General features: G+C 35.1%; 2 protein-coding genes across 2 annotated transcripts; both read right to left on the bottom strand.

The window, feature by feature from the left end:
• Positions 1–319: 319 nt before the first annotated feature.
• LOC122046639 lies at positions 320–13,898 on the bottom strand. The gene is made up of 9 exons (XM_042607428.1): positions 13,635–13,898; positions 13,435–13,496; positions 13,279–13,340; positions 12,291–13,073; positions 12,125–12,204; positions 11,960–12,054; positions 11,781–11,885; positions 792–880; positions 320–723 (listed from the first exon to the last, which is right to left on the bottom strand). Exons 1-9 carry the CDS (start codon positions 13,792–13,794, stop codon positions 549–551), a joined length of 1,611 nt encoding a protein of 536 aa, XP_042463362.1. The 5' UTR covers positions 13,795–13,898; the 3' UTR covers positions 320–548.
• Positions 13,899–16,153: 2,255 nt separating this feature from the next.
• Positions 16,154–17,313, bottom strand: LOC122046630 (deoxyuridine 5'-triphosphate nucleotidohydrolase-like). Its single transcript, XM_042607416.1, has 3 exons — positions 16,913–17,313; positions 16,735–16,826; positions 16,154–16,665 (listed from the first exon to the last, which is right to left on the bottom strand). The coding sequence occupies exons 1-3, from the start codon at positions 17,245–17,247 to the stop codon at positions 16,421–16,423; spliced, it is 672 nt and encodes a 223-aa protein (XP_042463350.1). The 5' UTR covers positions 17,248–17,313; the 3' UTR covers positions 16,154–16,420.
• Positions 17,314–19,348: the final 2,035 nt, after the last annotated feature.

Genomic DNA, 19,348 nt, shown 5'->3' with positions numbered 1-19,348 from the left:
CTACTTGCTACTTTGTTTAACAATTTCCTTGCTGGTATCAATAAGTCAAATGCAACAAGTTCTCCTTTACCTTTTGGAGATGGTATCATAATGATTCATCAGTATGTTTTGAAGTCAGCATCGTAGTAGGTATTGAGTCCCATTTTGTGGTTAGTTTTCTCTTTGTCAGTCCACCTCTCCTAATTGGAACTACTTGGGAGGAAAATATGGTTATTTGCATACTTGTTTCACGGCCACCTGACCATATCTGCACATTCAGCAATTCGTATTCCATGAAAATTATAAATTTGAATGTATAAAATATAAGCATATCAAGTTTAGGGCTCATTGATCCATAACTTACCCATTTTAAGGCAAATAAAAATACATGACTTTGTAATCTCCTTCCCGTAGTTTAACACGTGATCCAACATTAGAAAGTCATTTAACAATTTACAGTTGAAAGAGTTTTTTGAAGAGTACAGGGGAAATATTCAATGGAACCGTTGAGTGAAAAGGATTTGATGCCTCTAGTACAAAGGAATTTTGAATTTTTTGGAACAAATTCATCAACTTTTCCACTCCGCCCTTTTAGAGCAACCTCTTGGTAGATGTATCGTATGGAAGTTTGGTTCCCGTGGAACTGTTGCAGGTCTTCTGCCTTTTGATGTAACACCATGATTCTCAGTTTTGCTGCTATCTCTTCCTAGTTTAGCATCGCGTGGCTTCCTCAATGTTGTCACACTGCAGCAATGAAATATGTTTAATAGTTCAATTTATCTACACAGAGTAACAATTTTGAGGACGTGAACCTTTTGTCTTTGGATGTCTGCCTTGATGGTGCCTTCATCAGAGGCCTGCTCTGGACCTTTTTAGTGGATTTCTCCTTGGTTATTACTGCCTGAAAACCAAAATCAGAATTCCCAACAATATTATTATATCACTTCCTTTAAAGTTGTATCTTCAAAGTCTCATTATCAAACTTCATTTTAACACCCCAATAAATACACTGTCATTCTAGGGGTCTAGTCTAATTGTTGTTTTTGTTCAAAACTTGGGCTGGAGCCAAGTTATCAGGAGGCTTTGGCATTCATTGTCTTTGGCATTCATTTTGGATCTAATTAGGAGGGCTTGTGGACTCCATGTGAAAATAAGCTTGAGCTAGTTTGGTCTCAAGTTGGACTCAACTTGTATTCAAATTTATAACGTCCGCTCCTTCCAAACACCACACCGTCTCTGCAGTTATCCAGGAAGTTGTGCTGATTAAAGTTGTGCTCAGTTTTATTTCTAGTGGACGGACAAGTGGGAAAGAATTTACTGCAAATTACCCAACCGCGAAGGTAAATCATATACCTTTTTTACCCCTAGTCCACTTCACATGCTTGTCTGAAGTGGGGAAAAAACAACTACATCTCGAGTCATCCCGAACTACTTTATCATTTCCGATAAAAAAACTCCCGACGACACCGAAGTCCTACTTCATCAGCAAAATCGCAAAACCCTAACTCTCCCTCCAATCCCAACGTTTCCATCACGTCCTCTTCAATGCTTCATCAACCGAACTCCTGCATCACTCCTACAATTTGACTTCTTCACCTCCATCGGTATCTTTGTTCTCCGACAGTTTTGAAGTCCGGTTCATATCCTTCACTGTTCCCGGAAGCTTCGAGGTCCAACTCTTGCTTCATCGCATTAGCTCTTTCTCGTCTCATTGCATTATCTCATCCTTGTTCCGTCACGTGACCTCTGGTACAAAAGCTTCCATCCAGCTATAAATTCTGCTTTTCGATTCATGATCCAACTACAAAATCACTAATATAGAATAATGTCGAAGCATCCATCATCATGTCGAAAGGTAATAATTTTTAGATTATAATTTTTTTTCAGCAATTTGTGTTATTAAAAATTTTATTTATTTTAATACCCTCAGTATAATTGAATCTAACTTAGTTTAAGTTCATCAACTTAGTTTTACGAAAATTATGTGATTGAATTGTCTTAAACACTGTCATTTAGCTACTTCATCGAGTTTTATTTATGAAAACACATTATTTCAATACAATCATCAACTAGGACTATCGTTTACTATTGATTGGAATTATACAATCATCTAACACATGCATATTCAGTTGTCAGTTTATATTTAACTTTGTTAATACTATCCAAATGAATTGCCTAAACATATTTAATCTAAATAGTGTATTTTGTTTTCTTCTATGTCATACTTCCTACCTACAATGTGATAAGGATCTCTTAATCTAAATAGGTTATATCATATCTAACATACCCCATATATGCGTATAGATCTCATCGTATTGTTTTAATAAGTTCAGCAACTTAGTTTAACTTATCTCCAAATTTAATATTTTTTAGATTATATGTTATTTATTTTACATTAGATGAGTAAGTTAAGGACATTTTTATAGAATTTTGATCTGAAACTTCCACAAAAGGAAAGGGAAAGGGAAAGGGATGAGTAGTAGTTCATTTGTGTCATTCCTCGGCATACCAGAAATTCGACATCTAAGGGGATTATTGGTGAACATATTTGATAATTGAAATTTGGAAGCAAAGATATTCAAATTCTTCAACATGACTATGTTATTCACAACCAAAGATGTAACATTATTGTCCTCTCGGGACGGTCTAGTGGCTAGCGAATGAGGTGTTGTCACCATGAAATTTGAGGTTCGAATCTCGGCATAGCTGAGGTATATGTCGCTGAGGTATATGTCTCCCTTAGAGCATCTCCAATGGGGGATATTTGGTGGGGATAACTCTCAAATATCCTCCATTGTAGGAGATATTTGAGGAGGGATTGGAAATCACCGGACACTAATTAGTGCCTGGTGATTCCCCTCTTGTGGGGCCCACCAAAATGGTGGGCTACCTAATTTTTTTTAAATTTAATTAAACTAAAAAATATTAAAACAAACTAACTTATAAAAAAAACGAACGTTGAATAAAAACAAAATCCAACGTTCGAAAACATAAGCATTGGAAAAAAAAAATCAAAAACAGGAACGTTGGAAAAATAAATAAAATGAACGTTAGAAAAATAAATAAAAAATGAACGTTAGAAAAATAAAACGAACGTTAATCAACGTTCATTTTTTTCGAACGTTGGGTAACGTTCGTTTTTTCTCCTATATATACATCATTCATTTCATTTATTTTCATCAATTCCACACTCATTGTATACCAAAAATTTAGAGAAAATGGATAACAATTCCAATCATTGTTAGAGAAAATGGATAACAATTCCACTCATTGTATTCTAGAGATTTGTTCAACTCTTCAAATATCGACGAAAATTCTAGTGAAGAAAGTTCTCAAGTTCGTCATAATATTCCCGAAGAGACAACGAGCCCTACAATATCAAATTCCGGTGAAGTATTATTCATGATGGTAGTGCGCAATCAATTTAGAGTGGCTGAGTTCGTGCAAGATTATCATGGGAGTACACAAAGAAGGACAATTAGCAGAGACCGTGTAGCTGGACACACTGAACTTGTCAATGATTATTTCTGTGTTGAGCCGGTGTATAACGATGATATGTTCCGAAGACGATTCCAAATGAGAAAAGAGTTATTTTTGCTTATAGTCACTGATTTGGAAAATCATCCTAGTGGATTTTTTAAATGGAGGGAAGATGCAACAAGGAGAAAATGTCTGTCACCGCTTCAAAAATGCACGATAGCTATCTGTCAACTGGCTTATGGAGGTTCCGCCGACCAATTTGACGAGTACTTACAAATGGGTGAAACAACTGCCCTCGAATGCTTGTCCAACTTTTGTCAATGCATGATACAAATATACAGAGGTGAGTACTTAAGAAAACCCAATGGAACTGGCATAACTCGTTTGCTTGAAATGCATGAACAAAAGCATGGCTTCCCTGGGATGTTAGGAAGTCTTGATTGCATGCATTAGGCTTGGAAAAATTGTCCAGTTGTGTGGAGGGCACAATACACATGAGGCGATCATGGCTATCCAACAATTGTGATTGAGGCAGTCGCATCTGTCGATCTGTGGATATGGCATGCATTTTTTGGAGTTGCTGGATCTCGCAATGACATCAATGTGCTTAATGAATCACCTATGTTTAATGACGTCTTGATAGGAAATGCACCAAAAGTTAATTTTATTGTGAAAGGTACACAATATACAAAAGGTACTACTTAACAGATGATATATATCCAGAATGGGCCACTTTCGTCAAGAGTTTTTCCTGTCCTCAGGATCCGAAAGAATGAAATTTAAGGAAAGACAAGAGGCGACAAGAAAAGATGTCGAGCGGGCATTTAAGGTACTCCAAGCTCGTTGGGCAATTATAAGAGGTCCAGGGCGACATTGGTTTATGGATAAATGCAAAGAAATCATGTATACGTGCATTATTTTACACAACATGATTGTGGAGGACGAAAGTCATGCAATATCGATTTCGGATCGCGAAGAACAAGATACTATCACAGTGAATCATGGCTCAACCAGTGAATTTGCTGAATACATTCGAAGAAATTCCGAGTTACGTGATATTCAAGTGCATTATCAACTTCGATATGATTTGGTTGAACACATTTGGGAAACATGCCATCGTGATGAGTAAATAACTAATTTATTATATATGAAATATTTAGTTATTTAATTTTAATTTTATGAAATATTTGAACTCATATGTTGTAGTTTCTTTTTTAAAAATGTGTACGCCTGATGTTGTATTGTTTTCATTTAAATAAAATATTAATATTAAAATAATTATATTGAATAAATGTCCAAAAAATTATTTATGAATAAATGATAAACGAAATATATTAAAAATATATATTAATTTTATTTAAATGCAAAATTATATGTAAGTTAATAAAATGGTCATGGGAACCATAAATATTTGATTGGTGAGATATTTGATTGTGAAATTAAGGATATTTGATGAGTGAGACCCATAAATATTTGGACGGTGAAATATTTCATTGTGAGATTTGAGATATTTGAATAGTAGGATATTTGAAAAGTGACGTGGAAGTGGGGACCATAAATATTTGAGAGAAATACTCTCAACCATTGTGGATGCTCTTCTGCGCCAGTCACTATTCCAAAGGCTAGTAACCACCCGTAATTTACCTCTTCTGTGTTGACCCTGGGACGAGTTGGCGGGGGCGCTGGGGGCAAGCGTAGTCGCCTTTTGCCACTAAAAGATGTAACATTATTGCTTAGAATCCCAGATGGATTCCAATGTTGCTTCTGGTACATTATTCGAAAGATTTTTTTCAATGAAAAAACTAAATCAATCCAGATTGAAAAATCTACTAAGAACATATTCTTTCCAAGCGGATTCAGATATGAATGTTTTGCTATTTTATAAATTTTATATTTTGTATCTTTTTTCTTTTGTTTTGTTTGCTTCTAATACATATAAGCTACCTTTAAGGATTATAGATATTGTTAATGATTTAGACAACCTAGGAAGTTATAATTGGGCTGAGGCGATATATATGTCTCCTCAACTCTTAATATTTGGGGATGTTTTTGTATCGAAGACTCTTGGCTTTATCCTCTCACTGCCTTATATGAAGAGATTTGCTACTTGCTATAAGTTTTGATTAGTTAGTTAATTGATGGCACATGCTTGGTTTCTTGAGCATGTCCATATTCAACTAGCAAGCAATATCGTAACACCGAGAATAAGTGGAAGTCTACTTATTCTCGTAAAAATAAAGTAAAGACTAAGTTAGCACAGTCTGACCTACAAGGTAACCATTATATAGTTAAAGGTTTTTAATTAATTATATATCGCTATTGATTTTGTAGATTATTGTTGATATTCTTGCTACCTCCGAGGAAGTTCATTTACTTGGGATCCCCTCCTTGTTCAATTTGAGTCTACATCACGACGGAGTGGAACATCGACTGCATGATTTCATATGGACTTAGAGGAAGAAACTGGATATTCACACTGCATTGAAAAGTAAAAACAAATCCAAAAGCAGCTTACCCTCAATGAAACTTTAGTTAAAGTTAATCAAGAATTAGTTGTCATATTGAAAAGGAAAAAAATTTCTTATTCAACTAGCCACTCTGCAGAAGATCCTCATCTTGACCTTATTTCAACTAATGTAATGAGGAGAGGACATGACAAAAGTCGCTATAACCTCAAGGTCACTCCTAAAGATACACCTAATTGGCTAGCATTATTCCAAAGTACGAAGAGGACCAAAATAAAGGAGGATGAAGGAGGTAACTTAAAAATAAAGTTTAGGAAGCATGATTTTAATATGCAAGAAGAGGATAAACTATATCAGTCACCAACTAGACTGATGATGAAGAAGGTCCATAAAATAAAAGGAAAGGAGAAAGAAATTAACACTATGAGATTGAACGCTATTAAAGTAAATTTACATTTACGTAGTGATATTTATGTTTGTTATTAATTGTATTTTCTTTAATTTGACTATTTCTTTTGTTAAATTAACACTGTGAGTTTGGTTTATTTGCAGTATCTCAAAGGAATATTCAAAGAAACAAAAAAGAAAAAATGAGAAGAAGATGTGGCTTACATGATAGAATTCTTTCAAAATTTGAGATAACCTACTTCTGAGTTTCTATGAGAGGAAGGGTACTACGCATTGACAATAAATCTCTTCCTCACATGTATATTAGGCAGCATATTTATAGATGGAAAAATAATTGACGCTTATATTGAAGTGTCCTCGTCTAGTAAGTCATATAATAAATCCATATATTGCTCAGCCGGATTCATGGTAAAAATTTAACTTTATATTATAATTTTTTATTATGTTTGTCATACTATTACACTAATTTATGATTATATATTGAATCTTGTAATCATCGTATGAACATTTATGGGAAACAACTTTATATCAAATTATCAAAACAAATCTGATTGATCAAGAAGCAAAGCTAGATATATTTTTATACATATAAATATTGATCGTGCACATTATCATTTAATGATCGACACCAATGCAAAAATATTCTACCATTATAATTTGTTATCCTACAACTTTAAATATGATGAATATTTTGCAAAGCTAGTCAGTATTAATTCTTTAAAAATTATATTCTAATATTATGATACTTATTATATCTTTTTATGAATTTTTTTTTGTCTATCTCATAGGTCTCTAGATTAAAAATGTTTCTCAATGATAAACTAAAGGAAATGCACAATGGATTACAAGATTATCAGTCTTTAGACAAACCTCTACTAAATAGATTGTCATAAACAAATATTATCATAAGTAAATTATTACATTATTAGTAAATTTCATTGGTACATTGCCTTTGTATTTTTTTTTGTTAGTATTTTAATTTTGTGATGCTGCAGGAATGATTATGCCTTCTTCGTAATGCAATATATCAGACATCTTTTGTATAATATTAATATGAAATTCATGCAAAAAAAAACATTCATAAATTTAGAGTGAAGGTTACAGCATCAATCATTAGGAATAAATTTTGTAAATTCAAAGTAAAATGGATCGTCAATCTTGTTATTAATGTGTTGTAGTATGTTTGTATTTCTTGTATATCAAATGATGTAGTATGTTTGTTTGTTGTAAATTGATAATTTATCTACTTATTTGGTATCGAAATTTTTTAGTCTAGATTCTTGTTAATATTGATTGTTATTGTTGTATTGCGTTGGTCTTGTATTTGATTGTTTAAAATTGTTGTGTTGTGTTGTTCTTGTATTGGATTGTTTAAAATTGTTGTATTGTGTTGTTCTAATTGTAGTGTTGCGTTATAATCCATCATGCATTTCCTTTAGTATTACTGAAATATTTTCAATCTAGAAACTTGCGAGCATTGGATAAACAAAAACATTCCTAAAAAGGTATAATAAATATTATAATGCTAGAATATAAATTTTAAAGAATTAATACTAATTAGCTCTGCAAAATGTACATCATATTTAGAGTTGTAGGACAAGGAATTATAATAGTAGAACACTTTTTGCTTCGGTATTCATGACCATTAAATGATAATGTGCACGATCAATATTTATTGTTATAAAAACAACTAACTTCCCGATAAACTGGATTTGTTTTGATAATTTGATATAAGCTGTTTCCCATTAATGTTCGTATGCTGACTGCAAAATTTAATATATAATAGTAAATTAGTGCAATAATATCACAAACATAATAAAAAATTATAATATGAAGTTAAATTTTTACATTGAATCTGGTTGAGCAATATATGGATTTATTATACAACCTACTAGACGATAACACTTTCCTAAAGAGTAATGAAATATAAGAGTCAATTACTTCCCCGTCTATAAATATGTTGCCTAAGACACATGTGAGGAAGGCATTTATTGTTGATGCGTAGTAGCCTTCCTCCCATAGAAATTCAGAAGTAGGTCATCTCAAATTTTAAAGGAATTCTACGGTAAGCCACATCTTCTTCTCGTTTTTTTTTGTTTCTTTTAATCTTTTTTTGAGATATTGCAAATAAATCCAACTCAATGTATTTAACAAAAGAAAAAGTCAAATTAAAAAAAATGCAATTAATAACAACATAAATATTACTGCATAAATGTTAACTTACTTTAATAGCATTCAATCTCATAGTGTTAATTTCCTTCTCCTTTCCTTTTATTTTATAGGTCTCTTCTTCATCATCAGTCTCGTAGTGACTAATATAGTTTTATCCTCTTCTTGCATATCAAAATCATCCTCCTAAAACTTTATCACCAAGTTACCCCCTTCACTCTCTTCTATTTCTCTCCTGATCCTTTTCCTAACTAGGACCAATGTTAGCCAATAGGTGTATCTTTAGGAGTGACATTGAGGTTATAGCGATTTCTATCACGTCCTATCCACGCCACATTGGTTAAAACAAGGTCAGGATGAGGATCTTCTACAGAGTAACTAGTTGGATAAGAAAACCTTCCCTTTCCAATATGACAACTAATTTTTGATTAACTTTAACTAAAGTTTCATTCTCGAGGGTAAGCTTTTGGATTTATTTTTATTTTTCAATGCAATGTGAACATTCAACTTCTTCCTCTGAGTTTATATGAAATTGTGCAATCGATGTCTCACTTCGTTGCGGTGTAGACTCAAATTGGATAGGGAGGAGGTTCCAAGTAAATAAACTCCCTTGGGATAACGAGAATATGAACAATAATCTACAAAATCAATAACGATACATAATTAATTAAAAACTTTTAACTATATAACATGCATTTAGCATAAGTTTAAATACACATAATGGTTACCTGGGTATGTAAAACTCCTGCTAACTTAGTCTTTACTTTATTTCTATGAGAATAATTAGACCTCCACTTATTCTCGGTATTACGACGTTTGCCAGTTGAATATGGACATGCTCAAGAAACCAAGCTTGTATCATAATTCAACAATTAGATACTATTACATATTTATTAAATAAATTAACTAACTAATCAAGACTCACCGCAAGTAGACCAACAGATCTCTTCATTTAAGACAGATGATAGAGCTAGGAATTTTTGATGCAAATATTGAGAGTTAAGGAGCCTATAATTATATATTGCCTCAACTCAATTATATCTTTCTAGGTTGTTGAAATCATCGACAATATCTATAATCCTTAAAGGTACCTTATATGTACTAGAAGCAAACAAAACAGAAGAAAAAATATAAAAAAATATAAAATTTACAAAATAGTAAAACATCCGTATTTGAATCCACTCTGAGAGAATATATTCTTAGTAGATTTTCCAATCTGTATCGATTTAGTTCTTTTCTTGTAAAAAAAAATCTTTCAAATAATGCACCAGAAACAACATTGGAATCCATCTGGACATGTTTGCTTGTATCTTGGATTCCAAGCAACATTTGAATCCATCTTTGGTTGTGAAGGACACAGCCATGTTGGAAAATTTGAATACTTGTGCTTCTAAATCCCAATTCTCAAATATGTTCACCAGCAATCCCCTAAATATCAAATTTATGGTATGTTGAGGAATGATGCAAATGGGGTACTGATTATAACACTAATATGTTTTTTATGGAGAATAATTTCTGAATGACCTTTTCCCTTTCCCTTTGTGGAAGTTTCAAAACAAAATTCTATAAAATGTCCTAACTTACTCATCCAATATAACTTTGCCTCCAAAGTTGATAATTGGACCTCATTCGCAAAACTTGATGTCATTTTTTTAATTTCCTACCGTATAACAAAACAACGATCAAGCTTTGTAAAATTCAATCAAATATCTTTTGTAAAACTAATTTAAACTAAATTTAGTCACTAACTATAGAACAATTAGGGAATTACAATGAATGAAAAAATAAATAACATATAATCTAAAAAATATTAAATTTTGAGATAAGTTAAACTAAGTTGATGAACTAAGCAAAACAACATAATGAGATCTATACGCACATAATGGGTAGGTTAGAAATAATATAATCTATTTAGGTTAAGAGATCCTTATCACATAGGTAGAAAGTATGAAATAGAAGAAACAAAATACGTTATTTAGACTACGTATGTTTTAGGCAATTCATCTAGATAGTATTAACAAAGTTAAATATAAACCATATATGACAACTAAATATGCATATGTGTAGATGATTATACAAATCCAACCAATGGTAAACAATAGTCCTAGTTGATGATTGTCCTTAAATAATGTGTTTTCATAAATAAAACTCCATGAAGTAGCTAAATGATGGTGCTTAAGACAATTCAATCACATAACTTTCGTAAAACTAAGTTAAATTCAATTATAATGAGGGTATTAAAATAAATGAAAATTTAAAAAACACATAAATTGCTGAAAAAAACCTTATAATCTAAAAGTTATTACCGTTGGAGATGATGATGAATGATTCGACATTGTCCTAGATGACTGATTTTGTAGCTAGATTACAAATCAAAAAGCAGAATTTGTAGTTGGATGGAAGTATTGTCCTAGAGGCCACGCGACGGGATAAGGACGAGCTAATGCAGCGAGACGAGAAGGAGCTAATGTGGTGAAGGTGGTGAAACCAGAGTCAGACGTTGAAGCTTCCGGGACAGAGAAGTCGGGATATGAACCAAACTTTGAAGTGTCGGAGACCAAAGACATCGGTGGAGGTGAAGAAGCCAAATTGTAGGAGGGTCAGTGATGTAAGAAAATGTCGTTCGGTTTGTGATGGCTCGGAATGTAGTTGTTTTTTCCTACTTCAGACAAGCACATGACATGGACGAGGGGTAAAAAAGGTAGGAGATACATGATTTGGTAATTTCCAAAGTCACGTACGTGATTTGGGTAATATGCAAGTTTACCTACGTGATTTGATAATTTGCTAAAGAATCTATATTGTTGACAAAGTACTCCTATGCAGTGCAATGTGATGCGTTGAAAGAGGGGCAATGATTGGATGTGCAATGATAATGTGCAAGTATTATCATAGCGCCCAACACTATATTGTCTAAAAATTGGGCGTGTCTACTATTAACGTACAAATATGTAATCAATCCCTTTTCTAGCCACTCAGGTTTTAGAGACAAATGATTGGTCAATCAATCCTAACATGATATCATAGCAAAATGTTCAAGGTTTAAATCCTACATGTGTTAGAAAAAAGAACTATCTCATCAATGAATGTATTGTGTCTGGGACATGAATTTTACTCACCACACATGAAGGGGAGTATTACAAATATAATATTTAATTCTTGTGTCAAATATTACCCATCCCTTTATGAGCTAAGTTTGGTCTAATCAAATGAAGTACACTCACCCTCATATGCTAAGAAGCTAAAATAATTTTTACGAAAGAACAACCAACTACTAACCTTGATCATTTCTACATGCTTGAGACTGGATTCACTTTTCTTTTGAGCTTGTGCTTCTACCAGAAGCCTTCTTTCATGGTTTGCTTCCTTAAGAATTCTCCTTTCCTGTCAAAACATAACTAAATTCTAACCTTATCCGTCAAAGTTTATTTTAAAGCTTCAAAGACAAAGGGACTCACATCAACTCTTAGTCTAAAAGGCCTTGGATTTGTAATTGTCCTTTTATGCTTCCCTCGGTCAGAAGTCTCAGTAGTGGAATTGATTTGAGGTCTAACTGCCTGTATAAATACACAATTGTTCACTGAAATTGCAACTATCTATTTTATACTGAGGCAAACTGTAACCTGCCTTCTGGGGAACATTTTCTCTGATTGTGGATATGATGTTCTTACTTGCATGATTTCGAGTGTTTGAACTCACAACTCTGTCAATAAAAACATAAGTCAACTTCCCCTTAATCAATTTGAGGAGAAAAGAAGTAGAAGTCAGTTAAAACAAAACTACAAATACCTTTCCTTGTTGGTGCTAGGAGCATTTTCTTTATCATCATCTACCTCAGTCATCAATTCTACTTTCTGAGCTCCACTATCTGGTTTGCAGGAAGAGTGAATCCAAGAAACTTTGAGCTTCATATCTTTCTGACAGTTATCCATTGTTGTTGACTTTATTACACCTATTGAGTACATTTCACCTGGGTTCAGACATTCTTTATCCGCATTGATAGCTAGAAATTGTTTGTCAACATTAGTAGCTACATTACAATCCATTTCTCTATCAACTTCCGATTCATTCAAGGGATTGCATAACTTTGAAGATGCTTCGCTTTTCAACTTCATCTTACTTCTAATTTCATGAGCCTTTACCAAAGTCTGTGCAGAGTCTCGAGCATCTTTGGTGGTCTTGGGATTTTTTGTAATGCAGAGATACCTGCTGGGCACATTCTTCGTGCATTTGGCAACTTTGACAGTCTTCATTTTAATACAAACCTCTGTTACAGAAGGCTCACATTTGGATGTGGAAGTACTCTCTGGTTTTTCCTTGTTAGTAATAGTACTTGAAGCAGCAGGGACAGTCTCAACAAACAAAGACTTTACCACGGATTTGTCCATCACTACACCCACTGGTTCCCCCGGATGTCTCATACTCCGATATCCCTCTTGATTCGTCAAATGTTTTTGGATTTTTGACGTTGTCACTGCTCCTTTTCTCGCAGCATGATGTGCTCTCGCCATAGCTTCACTGGGGGTTGACCTCAAGCTCAAGATGGGATGGTCCTTTAGCTTGGTTTTAGCCCTATTTTCAGCAAATGAAGTTGCAATGCTCAGTCCCACAAATCCTACACTTTAAGGATTTTGCATGGGCAGATTTTGGGCATTTTGGAATCAAGCTGTTATAATCTCTGGTTCGTTTTAGATTTTGGACCCACATGAGAATTTTAAACATAATTTTCTACTGTACAAGGGTATTAAAACAAGCACAAAATATGAAGAATCCAGACCTTGGAGCTTCTCGATCCCATGCTTTTCGACGACGCGCACTGGGGGTTCTTGCTGCCATGACCTGCGATTCATTATGAAAGAAAAATTGTAAATTATTAACCTAAAAAACTATAAAAGAGGGGGGAAATGACAGAAAGGGGATGACACAGTCAAACCCTAAGCCGAAAGCTTCTGAGGAGAGCATCAGGATCAACTTCTTCGTGAGTTTGATCACAACCTATAGACATCAATCGCCATAATAATTAAATAAAATTACAACGAGAATGGAAGATATCCGGGGAAAAGAAGAATCTTCCGACAAGGTAAACAAAATCGAAAACTCTAGTTGATATGAATCGTTGAGGCAAGAGATCACCAACGCGGGAGCAGAACCAGGAGCGGTCGTCCGGAGGAGAGGAGTCTGGGACGGTGAAGTCGACGAATTTGGGGGCCTCGATCTCCTCGTACACTGCGTCGCCCACTTCGCTGGTCGGTACCTCCGATTCCTTAACCAAATCCAATCGGAGCCTCTCCATTCCAACCGGGAACGAATTGATCAAGAGAACTTGAGATCGTAACCGTGAGACAAACAAACGAGATCGAGGTCAATCGAGCGAGATCGAAGAACGACTGAAAAGGAATGCGGTTGGCTTTTCATGTGACAAAAAAACTAGCCGTTAGAGCGGCCTTTGGCGAAGACAACGAACTTCCGCATAGCACGCATCGAGCGGTAAATCGTAGGCCGTCGAATCTGATAAATGGGATCTACTTGGAGATTAGTAGATTACTTTTGTGCGGGGATGTAAATCTCAGACTTAGATTACACTGTATCAAGATGATATCTATATATGTCGAATGTCAAACTGGTCATCGTAAAATTTATCTAACTGAATACACCAACTAAATTACTTCAATTAGTACTATTCTAAGCTCTTATACAAGGAGATTGTAACTAAAAGTAAAAAAAAAAACTAATAGCAAAGATTTTCCTCAATCTTTGTTCTCTAAATCTTTCCTCTGTCGTTTATTTCTACTTGATGATTTGCCTATGATAATAATTGGGTACTTTCTTGATTCATCATGAATAACTAGTGCTTGGTTGTTACGTAGTTCTACCGTTGTATCATGGAAAAAGGACGTCCATCATAACCTCAAAGTACCATCGGAGGAAGATAAATCTGTTTAAAAAAAATTACTTGAAAGCAAACCTCGACATCTTCTTTTCTACAACTTAAGCTTTGCAATTTTCTGCAACTCAAACTCTTTAGTCGGGAGTCAACATTTGGACTCTGCACTCGGGAATTTATAACTCGAACTTTACTGTTTACTACAACTCAAATTCTCTAGCCTAGAGTCTGTACTCAGAAGTTTGTACTCAGAAGTCTGTACTTTAGAAGTCGGAAGTCTACACTTGGACTTTGCACTCGGGAGTCTGTAACTTAGATTCTGTAGTTTTCTACGACTCGGACTCTCCAGTCGAGAGTTTGTATTCAGTGGTCGGAAATTTGTACTTAGAAGTCGAGAGTCTGTACTCGGGAAGTCAGAACTCTACACTTGGACCCTGCACTTGAAATTCTACGCTCTGACATATAAGGAAGCTCAGTTTTTCAGCTAACTTAGTTATCCCAAATAATTCTTTCTTTTCTACTTGACAGCATAATTCGTAAGTTTAATTTGGACTACTCCTATATCTCCGGTGCCTATCTATGATGAGATTATCCAACACTATTTTTATTTATTTTTTTGCATTCTCCTTTTTTTTTAGTTAATAATGTTAAATGAAAGCAATAACGTACTTTTCATAACATCCAACTAAGACTGAATAAGTTTTCATACTTTATCCCATTCAAAATGTACGGGACTGTTCTGTAAAGGCCGATCACGACCTTAATTACTTTTTGCCATTGCCATCAGAGAATTTGAAAAGATTTGTGAACATTTTTATAAAGATTAAAAACAAGAGCGGGGTAATAGTACAATGGTTAGCTAAGATCCAGCCCCTGCACATGCGCTTCTTCACTGAGCCTTCTTCCTTCCTTCTCTCCGGGCAACCCACTATTAACTTATTTCCATCATATTCCTCTGTACATTCTGACCTCAAATACCAAGCATTAATGGTGTCAGCTGTAATTTTTCTCCTGTTCGTCACCTAATTGTGTCGCTGCCATTCATGCCGTTATTCATGTCATCACTGCATCGATCACCAGGTTATTTTTCAACAAATAATTACAACAATACTACTAAACAACAGTTATATATTTAGTCTCACCTTGTTTCATTCAATTTGAGAAATGGCTAGTGCTCCGGTTCACAGCCGCTGTCAAATTCATGGAGTACTGAGTACCCCTTCTCTCCATGTTAGTGCTGCTGCTCTTCACTTGCGGGCAAGTTCATGTGGGTAAGCTGATGAAGAATTATAATGAAGAAGTGATCAGATAATTGAACATGCAGCTGGTGACTGAGAGAATATTATTAATTTCTTCTGTTTATTCTCTGATCGTGATCACTTGGTGCCTGCATTTACAGTGCATGATGAGCTGATAGGAACCACCTGCAGGAGCACTGTGGACGAGAGATCCAATTACAAACCTCTGAAGTGGAAATGCAAGTGCAGAACATGACTTTTAATCCATGAAAAACTCTCCTATCTTGGCTTGTTAATTGGTGGATCTTAGTCGTCCTATTGTTCCACTTTAAATGAATCTTAGTTGTTTTTCTAATGTTCATTAGCTCTGAGGTATATGAGTGATATATCAAGTGGCTAAAGGTGATGAACATGGCACCTTCTATCAGTGATCAGAATGCTAAGCAAGCGGTTGACACTTGACACATTACAAACTTTATTTATTCAAATTTCATAGAATTAGCTCTTAATGCTTAGTTTAATTAGATCTAAAGCCAACTTAAATTCCATCGATACCACCAAATCAGGATTACATTCCCATCAAAACAATTAACTTTTGACCATGTCAGAATGCATAGCAGAAACCATGTCAGAAAGGCAGTGAGTGCATTGCTAGTTCGCATACAAAATACCAGTTTGCCAACAAAAAGCAATCAATGCAGATCACAAGATTTAACAAGGAAGTCACGGGCCACCATTAAACTCAATCAGGGCAAGTTCCACAAACAGAGAAGGTTGGAGCAAACTTTTGCAACGCATCAAATGCCTGTGGATCCAAATCCACCTTCTCCCCTGGCAGTCGCATCCAGATCCACAACTTCGATCACGTCCGGCGTCACAATCCTCTCGAGTATCATCTGTGCGATTCGGTCACCAGCTTTCACCTCGAAGTCTAAATCCGAGTGGTTGAACAGGATGACTCCGATCGGCCCCCGATAGTCCGCATCGATCACACCGGCTCCCACGTCGATCGAATTCTTCCATGTTAGGCCCGATCTCGGAGCTACAAGGACCAGGTTTTAATAATCTTTCACGTTGGCATTTCATCGAACATGTGGAAGGATGATATTACCGATGCGGGCGTAGGTGTCGGCGGGGATGGCGATGCTGAGATGGGTTGGAATTAGGGCTTTGCCTCGTGCAGGAACGACCATTGCCGCCGCACTGCATCGAGAATGTGAAGCGATTGCATGAATGATTCGTTCGGCGACCCAAACGTCGGGGGAAAAAAATATGAGAAACCAGCATACCTGGAGAGATCGTAGCCGGCAGAAAGAGGAGAGGCTCGCGAAGGCAGGACCGCTTTGTCCGACAACTTCTTAACACGGAGTAGAGGGAGATGGATCTTGCGGTGGAGGCCGCCGTTCTCAGAGAGCTTTGGGATCTTGGGAGATATCTCATGAACGTCAAAGGCGGTGCCGTTGGTGGAGTCGTCGATGGAGGCCATTGTTGCGAAGTGTTGGAAGACGGCTCTGAACGGTGACGGGAGGGGGAAGTGGGGGAAATTGGGGTACGGCTTCTGAGATATATATATATCGAGAGACCCAAAAATTAGGGTTCGTATTCGCGGCAAAGTTTCCGCCATGCCGTTTCCAGTCTTCTTTGAATCTGGAGCCAAAAATTGGCAAGGTTGTTTGGTTTTTTCCTTTTTCAATTTGAATCCATGTGTCAACTTATTAATAAATTATCTAACCCTTAAACTTTTTTAATTATTTGCTTTTTAGTCCTCTATTTTTTTCTAAATAAATTAGCTCTCAAACTTTTTCAATCCTCTATTTTTAGCCTTTTAATGTTTTTTTAACAAATCAACTTTTTTTAACGGGTCACTTATAGTTCTTTTGTCAAATTTTTTGAAAATATTGATAAAAATTATGGAGCATGTCTCCTGCGTGCATTTTAGAGAGATAAAAGACGTCTATCATCTATGCAGTGTTCGACTAAAATTTCATGATCATCATCATAATTTCCAAGGTATCGCTTCTTAAAAATATTTTAGAGTATCTATAATGGGGATATTTAGAGGGGATATTTTTTTAAATATCCTCCACTCCCAAATATCCTTTATTGTGAGGGATATTTGATGGGGGTAATGAAAATCACTGGGCACTCATGAGTGCCTGATGATTTTCCCTTGTGGGCCCACAAAAAATAGGTTGCCACTATTTGTTTTATTTTTTTAATTGTTGGTGGACCCCACCTTAAATGTGGATATGTGACTTTATTTTTTAAAAAAAAAATTAATTAAATTCAGACGATTAAAACATTAAAAATGAAGCGTACGTTGGAAAAATTACACGTTCGAGGAATCAACGTTCGAAAAATTAAACGTTGGGTAACATTCGAAAAATTAAATGTTGGGTAACGTTCAATTTCTCTCTATATATACATCCTTTCTTTCATCTATTTTCATCATTTACATACCCATTGCCTACCAAAATTTAAAGAGATGGATAAAAAATTTTGTCATTATTTTAGGGATTTGTTCAACTCTCTAAATATCGACGACCAAATTTCTAACATTTTCCATACCCACCACCATATTACCATAATTTCCAAAGTTATCCAAATTCTTTGAGTGGCGACCCTCGAGCTCTGTTTTATACATATCCTCCAGAATATTGACAGAGTAGTCAGTATTTCATGCAAGCCCCATCTTATGGAAATAATCAGCTTTAATCACCAGAGATTCAATCAAATGAATCGAGAAGAGCTAGTGTTGATGAAGATGACAGTGATAAAAATACACCTTATGCAGTTCCCGATTCACAATTCCCTCCATTCTCATCTGAAATAGGGTCCGACGATATTTTTCTAAATCAAATACTAGAGATGGGCAACGAATCAGATGAAGATCATAGCAAGCGAACAGTATGGACAGTAGTAGATGATAAGCTCCTTGCAGCGGCCTACACAATTATGAGTGAAGATTCAGTAGTTGGTAATACCCAGAAGAGTGAGTCATTTTGGAAACGAGTTGTGGCATATTTCAATACCAATCGAGCTAAGGGAGCTAAAAAGAGAACTACGAATAAAGCAAAATCATATTGGGCTTCATTGAAAAATATAGATACAATAGAATTTACAATAAATGGTATAATGATCGACCAAGCTGATGGAGTGACGAGGATTTGATGGTACGAGCTCATGAAGAATACAAGAGTACTTTTAAAGCTACTTTCCAATATGAGCATGGGTGGAGAATTGTGAAAGATAGTCCTATGTATGCTCCTCAATCCTCAGATCGATGGGCTACAAAAAGAACAAGAACATCAGAATCATCAGGTGCACATACTGACTCTTTTAATCCTAACACAACTGCTGATATAGATGATAGAGAAATCCGATCTCGTCCAATGGGACAGAAGACAGCAAAGAGGAAAGGCAAATAAAGAGTAAGCCTACTTGATGAATTGAATCAGGCTATGCAACAATCAATGGCGCATTTGGAATAGTATAATAATAATAAGAAAGTTGTTCAACTCATCCAAGCACATCAACTCCTCGTAATGGACACACGATCATCTAGCGATATGTGAATAACTGAAGAAAAAATTGAACATGTAGTGAATTTCTATGGTTTATTTTATCTGCTTAATGTTTAGTTTATTAATTGTAGTTTATCGTTATGTATTTTATTAATTAAATATGGTGTGTATCTCTGTCTTTTAATTTTAAATTTATAAAAT

Source organism: Zingiber officinale, chromosome 1B (genome assembly GCF_018446385.1).
Source record: "Zingiber officinale cultivar Zhangliang chromosome 1B, Zo_v1.1, whole genome shotgun sequence".
NCBI lineage: Eukaryota > Viridiplantae > Streptophyta > Magnoliopsida > Zingiberales > Zingiberaceae > Zingiber > Zingiber officinale.
Note: the sequence above shows the minus strand (reverse complement) of the source record. Positions and strands in the feature narration are given on the sequence as shown.

Coding starts and splice junctions, on each gene's coding strand:
- LOC122046639 (XM_042607428.1), bottom strand. CDS start 13,794: ATGGAGAGGCTCCGATTGGATTTGGTTAAGGAATCGGAGGTACCGACC. Junction 13,497..13,634: donor CTGGTTCTGCTCCCGCGTTG/GTGATCTCTTGC, acceptor TGATGTCTATAG/GTTGTGATCAAACTCACGAA. Junction 881..11,780: donor AGCATGTAGAAATGATCAAG/GTTAGTAGTTGG, acceptor TTTGGTTTTCAG/GCAGTAATAACCAAGGAGAA.
- LOC122046630 (XM_042607416.1), bottom strand. CDS start 17,247: ATGGCGGAAACTTTGCCGCGAATACGAACCCTAATTTTTGGGTCTCTC. Junction 16,827..16,912: donor GCCGGCTACGATCTCTCCAG/GTATGCTGGTTT, acceptor TTCTCGATGCAG/TGCGGCGGCAATGGTCGTTC. Junction 16,666..16,734: donor CGACACCTACGCCCGCATCG/GTAATATCATCC, acceptor TGGTCCTTGTAG/CTCCGAGATCGGGCCTAACA.